Genomic DNA, 13,358 nt, shown 5'->3' on the forward strand with positions numbered 1-13,358 from the left:
TCTGCTTAAGTAGCATCTGTAACTAATTTTGGCTTATTTCTGTATCATTTATTTTTGCCGGTGGCATTTTGTTTATTTAAGTACTTTTTAGCTTTATCATAAGATGTGCAGTAAGTCCATTAATTCACATTTTGACTAGAGCGTACTTGCTAGTGTAGTCAAATTACAGACACTTTCTGTACACCTTGGAGTTTATCTGCATCATAATTAGCTTGTAGAAATTTAAAGTCAGTTGTAGCTTACCGGTATATCTACTTTGCTTTAAGATGAAATGCTAGTATTATTTAGAATATGGTTTCAAATCCAACTACTATTATGAGGCATAATATATTCAATTAATTGGAGAAGGCATAATTTGCAGCGTCTTGTCATTAACAGTGAGTGGCCGATGCAGCTACTCACGGTTATTACTATTACTGTTGAGTAATATATTCGTCAAATTGTTCAATTTGCACATAGAGATTAAACTAAAAGGTTGTTAAAGATGATTTGGTCATATATTACATCTACTTCTAGAGAATATACATGTATGCCATAGGTTCAATATTTTTCACATGCAAAGAGGATATACTGGAAAAGATTAAAATTACCCCTATTGTTTGATCAGTGGTTTAGAGTTACCCTCCTTTCATATTTTGGTCCTAAATTGCACACCATGTTAGAATTGACAGCCTCACTAGTCACTAGTCTCATTTGAATATCACACAAAGTTAATGTTACTGTATCCGTCTCGTATTATTCGTTCATATTTTAAAATTATTTGTCAAATTAATAAAATTAAGATATAATTAAATTTTTATATTTTCTTTTAAATTAATTCTTTATAAAAGTAGAAATATTATTAACAAATCTTTCATTCTTAATCTTGATATTAATAAATAAAACACATAAATATATTGCATTGAAAAAATTTAAGAGTCAATTAGTAAAAATAATTTTATAATTTTTTTAAAACATGCAAAAGAAAAATATAGACAAATAATATAAAACATATGGAGTAGTAAATTTGTTATAACGTGTGAAAATCCAAAATCACATGATTATGATTCTCCACTCCCAACTTCCAAGTTCCAACATGCTTTGGTACTCCATTCAACCATAAGTAGTAGTATTTTAATTTATTACTCTCATCTTTCTTAAAAATGAAATTCTTTTTAACATGTTTGTTCCACGAAAAGTTACGTTCCACTTTATTTTGTACAAAATTCACTGACCAAAAAATAAAAAAGTTACGTGGCAGCGCATGGCTCTAACATTCGTCAGACGTCAAGTGAGATTAATTAAGGGGTTAGGAATTAGGTTGATGAATAGTGGGTAAATAGGACAAAATAAAATTTAGAAAGTACTTATTTAAGTATTTACGAGATGATAGAGTCAAAAATTGAAATTTATAATTTTTTATATTTTTGAATTAAAATTAGTAGTCTAAACATCTTCTTAAAAATATTCAATGAGTTTTTAAAATAAAAATAAAATTTAAATAAAATTATTGAAGTCGACTGAACTCGCAACTTACACGTGTATAAATCAATAGGCATAGGAGCCCTTGGGTATTGCGTATACATGTAATATAATTGTACAATGATATTGCTGGCTAATGACCCATTGATTTAATGCTTAGAAGTTAGAAAGATATGCGTGTATTATTAATTGTTTAATGGTTGACTTGACCCAATTAATTATTTAATTAAGAAGTATTATTTAATTAAGTATCCCTAACCCATGAAGAGCCCTAAAGGTTAATGACATTGAATGCAACCATTTTGATGCATACACCGCTGACAGCACAGCATCATACTAGTATCTCTAGCAAACATGGAATATGGATAGCTATTGCCTATTAACTAACAATATTTTGGACTTTTATTTATCGTCTCTCTGTTTATATTAGTTGTCCACGTTACTATAAATAGTTATTTAAAATAATTTGTTAATATATATAATCAAGATAAAATTAATTATTTTCTTTTTATTTGACTTTTACCGTTAATTGTTTTTTTTTTTTTGAAGTTGTATTGGAATAAAACTTATCTAGACCACGTGGAGGTGATAAGAATGAGCATGGCCTAATACATTCACTCTCAGAAAAAGGGTTTTGAGCTTTTGATTGGACTTACTTGCAAACACATAAAAACAGTTGGATTTACTCTCATTACTGTTTACAACATTTTATTTCTCTTAATAACTAATCGAATATTCAAACGGTTAGTAAACATACTAAAAAGAAATTAGATTAAAATACGTGTTCTTGACTTCAAATAAATTCAAATATAGCGTATGTTTTAAGGTAAGCAAAAGTGTAAATAACTTTGTAAAGTTTCAAAATAGTTTCTTAAGAGGTAACTTAGTAAAACTATTATTTTTATTTATAATTTTTTTAAAAATGTATAAAATGGATAACTAATATAAGACGATAGGATCTAGTTAAGTCAATAATGGATCAGGCATCCTCATGTGGTGGTGGGGAGGGGAAAATAATAGAAAAGACTTATAATAGGAAGATTCAATTTAAGTACCTCAGTTTCTTCTTTAAATTTCTACGTTTTACACATATGAAGTGATTTGTCATTAATTATCATAAAACTGTACTTATATTTATCTTTTACATATTTGTAAATAAAATTAATAGAAAAAATAATCTGACTAAGTAATTAATCCTTACTTATTAGTATTTGTCTTATTATATTTTTTTCACACCACATTTACCTCTTCCACATATATTATAGACACGATAAAGACGGAAAAAAATATTAATAACTATCTTAATTTCTAAACTAATAAAATTTTAAATCAACTATTTTTAGTCATTGTGACAAATAAGTCTCTATTTTGTTCAAGAATGTAATTTTCAAGAAAACTCCCTCAAGGGACTTAACAAGTAGCTAGATATACGTGCCCTACATCATACACATAGGTACTATATAAAATGCGAATTGCTACGTAAATATTTACTTATACACATTTAAAATTAAGTATTATAGATATGAACTACAGCCAAATTAAAGATCACATTCATATATTATTTATGTTGTATAGGGCTGGGCATTTGGTATTTTAGTTCGGTTTAGGTTTTTTTTTTTTGATTTTTTTGGTTTTCGGTTCTTGTACAACGTGTACCGAACACCGAATCGAAATAATTCCGTTTGATTCAGTTTTTGTTATTTCGGTTTGGTTTTTGTTAATTCGGTTTTTTGTTATGGGCCTGCTTAGTGGGCTTTTTAAAATTTTGTAATTTTTTTGTTTATTTTATTTATGTTTATTTCTTTTTGCTTATTTTACTCTGTTTTTCAAATTATTGTATGATTCAAAATAATAAATTGTCGTTAACATTGAAATTTAGCCTTGTTATAACATTGAAATTTACCGGTCGTTGTTGTGCTACGGCTTCCTGCTGGTCGATTGGCAGCTGCTGGTCGCTGAAACGGTCGACGCTGCTATAGTCCGTAGACGACTAGACGTGGGAAGTGGGAACGGTAATTTTTGCCTTTTGGGAAGTGGGTTTGTAAAGTTGAAAAGTTTGGAAAGACAAACTTTTATTTTTAATTTTAAATTATAATATTTATTTTTAAATATTAATAATTAATATAATATTAATATATATTATAATTTAATATATTTCGGTAAACCGAAATATCGAAATACACAAAAATTACATACCGAAAATCGAACCGAAATACTTAAAAATACAAAACCATATACCGAATATCGAACCGAAAACCGAAATACCGAAACTAAATTACCAAAATAATTCGGTTCGATTCGGTTTTTCGGATTTTTGGTGTTTATGCCCACCCCTAATGTTGTATACATTTATGTAATATCAATAAATGAAACTTGTTGAGAAATAATTAGACTACTTATCTAGTATGAAAGAGAAAGAAAACAAAGAGGGGCCTCCCCTGGTCTGGTAATGTTACCAATTTTGGGTCATTTGACTTTAATGATAGCACCATTTTTTATAATATAAAAAATAGTAAAATGGGCGGTTTTGAACTACATTTCTTTCAAAATGGAAGTCAGCAGCTTGACCTTTTCTTTGTGTCTATAAAATTAAAATTGTTACATTTAATTTAAGGAAATAAATATAGTGTTGAGAGCCAGTTGGGCCGTCCTGCAGATACGCCGGCAAACAAAATCTGTTGAGAAATATTAGGAAACATAATTACTCCATATGACACCTTCATATATATGTGCCAAATGCTACAAACATGGTAATTAAAAGAAACAAAATTCTATATATACTACTTCCGCTTCCGCTTTTTAGTTTGACTTGACACGAAATTTAAAAAAGAAAGAAAAACTTTTAAAATTTGTGATTTATCATAAATCTATTTGATTTTTAATGAGATGATTTATAACCACACAATTATATACGCCCATATTACACTTCTTAATGGTGTATAAAGCAGTCGTTGTTGAAATATAGAACCCAACAAAGTTGAGATCGAATCCCACAGAAAATATGTTGAGAATATTACTCTTAGATGTAATCAGAACAAATGTTCTTTAATTCATTTTTTTGAGTTTTTGGGTTCTAAAACACTGTTGCGCGAGAGAATAACTAATTTTCGAATTGTGATCATTGTTTTGATTATTGAAGGCAATCTTTTGTTCTTGATTCACTTTTTTAGATCATAAGTCATCTCAAGAGACTATTTTCTTATTAAACTATATTAGATAAATTGAGACGGTGAAAATACTATACATAATGATTAACCTTTTTTTTTATTGGTTAATTTAATGATTGACTTAATTAGCTTCCAATTGAAGGGCGTTGCTCCATCTGTATTAAAGATCCCCAATCATTATTTGACAGTATATTTGCAAAAAACATATACTTGTATATGACTTTTTTTTTTTTTAATTGGAGTGCACCGTCATATCTTTACATTTGATAAAAATAACAAAGAATCTCTTTCTTTATGATTCCTTCCCTTCTGTCTTTTTTATTTTATTTTTAATAAAAATATTTCTCAGGGTCCATTTATCAACTGTCAACTGAAATTTTGACTTTTTAGTAGAAATCAAATTACTATATAAACCCACTCTAAGTCAAGTGGTTTCATGCATTTTATATTAACATACACACAATTAAGTGAGAGAGAAATTCATTAAGAAAAAAAATTAAAATGAGAAGTTATCAGGCAATGCTTAACAATGGTGAAACCCTACCGATTATCGGTATGGGTACTTATTCAGGGGAAAACGATAGAGAAACAACTGAGACAGCCATTAGAACCGCCATCAAGGTAAGTCATGAACGTTTGAAACGGAGTTAGTTACATGCAATTATCTTTTAAGTGATTGTTTTCAATATGTAGATATTTTTTATATTGTTGTACATAAAACTTAAACTCGTATATTTTATCTGAACGTGTAGATGGGGTACAGACATTTTGATACGGCAAAAATATACGGTTCGGAGTTGGCTTTGGGAAATGCATTAAGACGAGCAATTCATGATGGATTGATCGAAAGGGAAGACATTCATGTCACTTCTAAACTTTGGTCAAGTGATCATCATGATCCTGTTTCTGCTCTTCAACAAACTCTACAGTAAGCACGCGTGCTGACATTCATGAGTTTTTTTTTTATTAGTCAGGAGAGTGACATGTTTCTATATTATTGAAAATAATTTAACTTTAAACTTTTCATTTACAGGCGGCTAGGAATGGAATACATAGACTTGTATTTGGTGCATTGGCCAGTGGCTTTGAAGGCATGGGTGGATTATCCAGTTCCCGCAGAAGAAGACTTTGAGGAATTGGACATGGAAAATACTTGGTCTGGCATGGAGAGGTGCTTAGAAATGGGATTGTGTAAGTCCATTGGAGTAAGCAACTTCTCATCTAGAAAGATTGAAGAACTCATAGACTTTGCTTGTGTTACTCCTGTTGTCAATCAGGTACATATATATTTTGCAACCTAGCTAATATGTTGTCACTGATATTAGATTTAAATTTGATGCATTTGAATATGTTGGATTACAATATATAGTACTCATTTTAAGTGTTTTTATTTTCCGTTTAATTGGTCTGTTATAAAAGAGTGATTCTGTTTATATTTAGTAAGTTTTTAAAATTCCAACGCTCTACCTGACAAGTTTAAGACCATAATATTTAAAAATCTCCCTTTAGTTTTAAAACTTCGTAAGACACTTAGATTGGAACGTAGTGAGTTGACTCAGTTATTTGAGGGGCCATAATTTTTTTTTGTAGTCAACCAAAGCCGACCCCCTTCTTGTCATATGCATCAATTAAACACGTATTCATATGTACGTACAATATAGCGACTAATGACCAAATAAACACATATATATATATCTTCTTAATTATCGTTGACAATTAAGGATTATTTAATATATATTTCTTCTATTATCAGCGTATGACTAATACTAATTGATAATATATTAAATTGGTTTTTTTTTCCAGGTAGAAATGCATCCAATGTGGAGACAACGAAAGCTAAGATCAATATGTGGGGATTATGGAATTCATTTAAGTGCATATTCACCTCTTGGTGGTCCTGGAAATGCTTGGGGAACTACTGCTGTGATTGATCATCCAATTATACAATCCATTGCTCACAAACATAACGCAACTCCAGCTCAGGTACGATATTAGTATAATCTTTTATAACATCGTGATATATTCAAATAAATTACTGACTTTTATTTATTTATTTATTAGGTCGCGTTACGATGGGGGTTGTCCCAGGGATCAAGCGTTATAGTAAAGAGTTTCAATCCACGGAGAATGAAGGAGAATATTGGAGCTCTTGATTTAACATTGGACGATTGGGATTTATTTGAGATTGAGAAAATGGAAGAAAGAAAGATTATGAGGGCTGAATATCTAATTAATGATACTACAAGTCCATACAAGACCATTGAGGAACTTTGGGATGATGAGATATAATTAATTCTACATTTGGTATTGGCATTGTGGCTTAATTATTAAATCTACAAAATTTAAATAAGATCAATATGAATTAATGTACTTGTTAGTTTTTTATATTATTATTGATAGAAGAATATAAATGATGTCTTTCTAAGTGTATCCCTTGGTCTGCTGAGCACAATTATTGAAACAAAACAAGAACAATCAAAAGTTATCTAATGCTAGCCGTTTTCACTATTTTTTTTACATGGTAATTAATAATGATTTTTTCATAAATCGTATACAAATAGATAGAATAAACATATACAAATTCTAAATTTATACAATCAAGAACCGAATTATATATACAAATTCTGGATCTATACAATTAGAAAATCGAATAGCAAAATTTCGCGAAACTATAGCCACGGATTAAAAATAATCAAAACTATAGCTATATTACATAATATACTCTAGATGTTTGTTATTTGATTTGATTTGATTTTAATTTAGATCAATAACGGATTCAAATCAAATAGTAAACACCTCTTTGTTGCAATATTGTTGACTTTGGAATGAATTGGTAATGTATTAATAAAATATTAGAAATTCCTACCTAGCTATGGTACTGGTGAAATATACTTGTACACAACCGTACAAGATTGTGTGGAAATTACGAAGAGGATACTGTTGACAGCGTTTCACTAGCCATGTGGATGTGGTTAGGGAGTAGGGGTTACTATATGGTGTCTCAAAATCCCATAATCACATGTCTATGATTTTAGACTCCTAACTCCCAAACATGCATTTTCTTTATATTATACTCTTTAGAGGCAAGTAGATCAGATTTCCTCTCAATTAAGAGATATGATCTTGATTTGTATCATACATCTACCAATTGATTTTTCAGACTTTATTTGTGAAATCATATTAGATATATTGTTATTGTTATTGTACAAATTTTTATTTATAAACTATAACTACTAAAATTGTCCCTAAAAAATAAGGACTAAAACCGATGGGCATGGTTGGTACTTCTACGGAAACCAATGCGCTAATTGTCATACTTTAATAAAAAAATTGTCGGACAGTGTGTGTTTTAATCGAGGGAAATCAATATTCGCTTTATTTAAGTTCATGTCTTCATGAAATCCGTATATTTATTTTACAACCAACATGTAAATAAAAATAAACCAACAGACAATATCAGTTTTTTATTTTATTTTGTAAATTCCTTTTTAATTAAATTAAAAAAGTTCCAATAATCATTTTATTTGTCCTTTTGCTCTATCATCGGAACACAAATTCCTCTTTGAACTCATTAACCATATCTTCAAATCAAGCAATCTATCAAATGAACCTTCTAAGTATATTTTTTGCTTATCATATATGCCACGTAGACACCTCGAGTCTTCATGACTTAAGCCCCAACACTTATTGCTCAAACACGTCTTCAAAGAACAAAACACATTAAAAAAAGAAGGAAGTAAAAGAATAAATAAATAAATAAAAAGGGGTCCAATACATTGATATTAGGCAGGGCCAGTTGATTTGGAAGTTGAAGGAAATTAGTATTGGCATTGAGTGTGCCTCTGCTTGCGACAATTAATACAATACTCATTATCGATCGCATCATTTTCTGAAGTAGAGCGTCCTACTAACTAATTTTACAATAATTATCTTAAAAATCTAAATATGTCGAAAACAATATTTTTATTTTATACGATATAAATAAAAATTTGTATACATATTATCTGTTGGGTTTTAGCAAGGTGTGAATGAGAAATAAGAAGAATAAATGGAAAAGTGGAGGACCAATTTTGGAGGGAAAATGAAAAGTCATTGCAAATTGCAAATGAAAAGTCATTTCTCCCACATTGGTAGAAGAAAGGAAAATTGTTGTCCTTATATTAAAAAACACTTCCTTTAGTTCTTAAAGGTTTAAGAAAAAGGTGCTCCTCGCGTCGTCGTCGTCGCTCGCTTGGCTCGGCTTTGGAATTGATTGATAATATTTTTGGACAAAATTTATTTAATCAATCTCATTAATTGATTTCCTTTCTCTTATAAATTAATTCAGAATTTTAGTTAAATAACGGAATTAATTTCGCAACGAATTATTTGAAATTTGCGCGTAACGATAAATCCGTTTGAAAGGATTTGTTCCTTCCGAAAAGTCGTTGCTTTTCCCAAAAGACACAACATTCTGAGAAAAATGGGTTTGAACAAATTTGTCTGAACAGACGTGTTCCTTGCTGCAAATGGCTATAAATAAGAGGTTTTTTTCGTTTTTCAAACACTGAAAATTTTTCCTCTCTGCATACATTTTCTAACAAAAACAAATTGTCGATCGTCAGAGTCTATGTGTGCTCTCGTTGTTGTTCTTGTGTTCGCTGAAATTAGTGAAGTTTGAGGTACCGCTACTTCTCTAATAGTTAATCCGTTTTTATCTTGGGAGGAATTAATCTATTACCTCGGGTACTTGAGGGGATTAAATTTTTTAAGGAAACACAGTGAGTTCTGTGGACTCAGATTCTATTTTTCTGTATGTTTCATCTTTTTCTGTTTCTATTTTTTGCTAACCTGAATACAGGTCAAGAAATTTAATCGTTTCTGGAGATTAAAACCTTTATGGTTTTCTACTCTGTTTGCATTTTTTAAATTCATTCGATTAATGATTAAAAGAACATAAAATTTTATCGTTAGAAACATGCTGTGTAAGGTTTTATTCTTTACTGTTAGTATTTCACATACTAAAATTGTCTGCCATTTGTGACAGAAAAAATGACAAACTTAAGTCAAGTAAATGTTGAAACAGTGAGTGCTGCAACAACATCGGTTTCACACAATCGTTCAACTGATGCCCTTGCACCGGCTGAGAAGCATGCAAAGTTTTCTGGAGTCGATTCAAGATATGGCAACAGAAGATGTTCTTCTATCTGACTACGTTGAGTCTGCATAGGTTCATTAGTGAGAACGTTCCTATTATGTCAGATGAAACTCCATCCGAAGAACGATTCTTGGTAACAAAAGAATGGACACATTCAGATTTTTTATGTAAAAACTATATTCTGAGTGGCCTGCAAGATGATCTGTACAATGTATACAGTAATGTCAAGACCTCAAAAGAACTCTGGGATGCTTTAGAAAAGAAGTACAAAACAGAGGATGCCAAAATGAAGAAGTTCATTGTGGCAAAATTTTTGGACTATAAGATGATAGGCAATAAGACCGTCGTCACCCAAGTTCAAGAATTGCAGGTCATAATCCATGATTTCCTTGCTGAAAGTATAAATTTATTTAATGCCTATGTTAGAAATATTAAGTCTATTCTTGATACTCACATAATCTTTAATGTAGGATTGGTTGTGAATGATGCTATTCAAGTGGCCATTATTGAGAAGTTACCTCAATTGTGGAAGGACTTCAAAAACTACTTGAAACATAAACGCAAGGAGATGTCTGTTGAAGATCTCATGGTAAGGCTGAGAATCGAAGAGGTTAAAAAGGTCGCAGAAAAGACGTCATGCGGGAATTCAACAATATCTGGAGTAAATATTGTTGAAGAAGATCCCACAAAATCAAAGAAAAGAAAGAAAACATCTGGTCCAAAGAGCAATCCACTTACGAAGAAATTCAATGGAAGCTGCTTCAATTGTGGCAAACGTGATCATATGGCTACTAAATGTCGGGGTCCCAAGAAGGACAAAAAGAAGGATCAAGCAAATTTAGTTGAATCCCAAAGGAGAGATAGACGATCTTTGTGCAATGCTTTCAGAATGCAACTTGGTTGGAAATCCAAGAGAATGGTGGATAGATTCTGGTGCCTCATGCCATGTTTGTGCCAATAAAGAATTGTTTTCATCATATACTCCAACAACTACAGACGAGAAGTTATTTATGGAAAACTCCGTTGTTGCAAAGGTGGAAGGAACTGGCAAGGTCCTCTTAAAGATGACATCGGGCAAGGTGGTGACTTTGAACAGGGTCTCGTATGTTCCGAAATTGCGCAAGATCTTAGTTTCTATATCAGTTTTGACTAAGAACGGATTCAAATGTGTATTTGTTTCTGATAAAGTTATAGTGAGAAAGAATGAGATGTATGTAGGAAAATGTTACCTCACTGAGGGCCTCTTTAAAATCAATGTAATTGCAATTGATATGAATAAAGATTCTGCTTCTTCTTACTTGCTTGAGTCTAAATGTTTATGGCATGAACGTTTGGGACACGATAACAAAACCTTGCGAATCTGATTAACTTAAGTGTTTTTCCTAAATTTGAGTGAAATAAATCAAAATGTCAAGTTTGCGTTGAATCTAAGTATGCTAAGCATCCTTATAAATCTGTTGAAAGGAATTCATATCCCTTAGAACTGATTCACACTGACATTTGTGACATGAAGTCAACACCAACACGTGGTGAAAAAAGTATTTCATAACTTTTATTGACGATTGCACTAGATATTGTTATGTCTATTTGCTAAATGGTAAGGATGAAGCAATAGATGCACTTAGGCAATATAGAACTGAAGTTGAAAATCAGTTGGATAGAAAGATCAAAATGATCAGAAGTGATAGAGGTGGTGAATATGAATCTCTATTTGCAGAAATATGTTTGGAAAATGGAATAATCCATCAAACTATTGCTTCTTACTCTCCCCAATCTAATGAAATTGCGTAAAGGAAAAACCAAACTTTAAAGGAAATGATCAATGCCTTATTTATAAGTTCAGGTCTACCACAAAACTTGTGGGGGAAAGCTATCCTTACAACAAATCGAATACTCAATAGAGTGCCTCACACGAAGACACATGTTATTCCATATGAGAAATAGAAAGGTAGAAAATCCAACTTGAAATATTTCAAAGTGTGGGGGTGTCTAACCAAAGTCCAGGTTCCTATACCTAAGAGGGTGAAAATAGGGCCTAAGACTGTGAATTATGTATTCATTGGATATGCCACAAATAGTAAGGCATGTCAATTTTTGGTTCATAAGTCCAAACATCCGAAAATTCATGATAATACGGTAATGGAATCAAATAATGCTGAATTCTTTGAACATATGTATCCGTATAAAACTAGACCTGAGTCGTCTAGTTGGGGGTCTAAAAAACCTCGAGAAGAACCAAAAGAGAATGAACCTAATGACGAGAGTCCAAGGCGTAGTAAACGTCAAAGGACAGCTACTTTATTTGGATATGATTTTGTAACATTCCTTCTTGAAGGTGAGTCTCAAACATTCAAGAAAGCTATGTTGTCTAGCGACTCAACCTCTTGGAAGGAGGCTGTCAATAGTGAGATTGAATCAACCCTAAGCAATCATACATGGGAGTTGGTTAATCTTCCTCTAGGGAACAAACCCTTGGGTTCAAAATGGATCTTCAAAAGAAAGATGAAAGATGATGGAACTATTGACAAATATAAAGCAAGACTTGTTGTCAAAGGCTTTAGACAGAAAGAAAGTCTTGATTATTTTGACACATACTCGCCAGTGACTAGGATTATATAAATTCGGATGTTAATTTCCTTAGCTGCAGTATACGGTCTTGAAATCCATCAAATGGATGTGAAAACCGCCTTCATAAATGGAGAGTTGGAGGAAGAGATTTACAAGGAATAACCTGAGGGCTTTGTAGTTCCCGGTAAAGAAAACTATGCTTTGCATTACAACAAATATCCAACAGTTCTTGAAGAATATAATGATGCAAATTGAATTATTGGGTCAACTGAAACGAAATCCACGAGTGGATATGTTTTCATCATTGGTGGAGGAGCAATATCTTGGAAATCATCCAAACAAACATGTATAACTCGCTCTACAATGGAGTCTGAATTTATCGCCTTAGACAAGGCAGGTGAAGAAGATGAATGGCTCCGGAATTTCTTTGAAGATATTCTGTTTTGGCCCAACCAATGGCCCCTATATGCATACACTGTGATAGTCAAGCTGCAATAGGAAGGGCTGAAAGTGTTATGTATAACGGGAAGTCTCGTCACATACGACGAAGACATAACTCTGTTAGACAACTACTCTCTAGTGGAATTATCACAATTGACTATGTAAAGTCAAAGGATAATGTGTCGGATCCACTTACAAAAGGCCTAACTAGAGATGGAGTTAAGAGATTATCGACGAGAATGAGACTATGGCTGAGAACAAGTCATCGTAGCAGTAACACTACCTAGAAGACTGGAGATTTCAAGATCTAGGTTCAAGGAGATCAAAAAAAGTCATAGATGACGGTTCAACATTGTCAAAACTTATTTTATAGCCCATTCTCATGATGAGACAATGTTCAGTAACCAGGATAAAGGCATAAAGACTTTTTAATGGTTTCTAAGTTTCATACAAGGTATATCAAATAGTGTATCTACGGGATAACACAGTTAGAAACCACCTATGTAAGTGTGAAGTGTAAGCCGCTTCAAGGAGAATCCGGTAAGGCCAGTTCTCTAAGCACTTATTAACCGAGATGTGTTCAT

The 13,358-nt window shown here is 31.7% G+C and overlaps 1 protein-coding gene across 1 annotated transcript; it reads left to right on the plus strand.

The window, feature by feature from the left end:
- The first annotated feature begins 5,123 nt into the window (after window positions 1-5,123).
- LOC125823140 (NADPH-dependent aldo-keto reductase, chloroplastic-like) lies at window positions 5,124-6,925 on the plus strand. Its single transcript, XM_049502561.1, has 5 exons — window positions 5,124-5,249; window positions 5,381-5,556; window positions 5,662-5,905; window positions 6,432-6,611; window positions 6,690-6,925. Exons 1-5 carry the CDS (start codon window positions 5,130-5,132, stop codon window positions 6,915-6,917), a joined length of 948 nt encoding a protein of 315 aa, XP_049358518.1. The 5' UTR covers window positions 5,124-5,129; the 3' UTR covers window positions 6,918-6,925.
- Window positions 6,926-13,358: the final 6,433 nt, after the last annotated feature.

Source organism: Solanum verrucosum, unplaced genomic scaffold (genome assembly GCF_900185275.1).
Source record: "Solanum verrucosum unplaced genomic scaffold, falcon-dt-bn FXZP01000199.1, whole genome shotgun sequence".
In the NCBI taxonomy this organism is placed as follows: domain Eukaryota; kingdom Viridiplantae; phylum Streptophyta; class Magnoliopsida; order Solanales; family Solanaceae; genus Solanum; species Solanum verrucosum.

Excerpts from the sequence above, each read along its gene's own strand:
- LOC125823140 (XM_049502561.1), top strand. The coding sequence starts at position 5,130 with ATGAGAAGTTATCAGGCAATGCTTAACAATGGTGAAACCCTACCGATT. Across the intron at positions 5,250-5,380 it reads CCATTAGAACCGCCATCAAG|ATGGGGTACAGACATTTTGA; the intron begins GTAAGTCATGAA and ends CTGAACGTGTAG. Across the intron at positions 5,906-6,431 it reads TTACTCCTGTTGTCAATCAG|GTAGAAATGCATCCAATGTG; the intron begins GTACATATATAT and ends TTTTTTTTCCAG.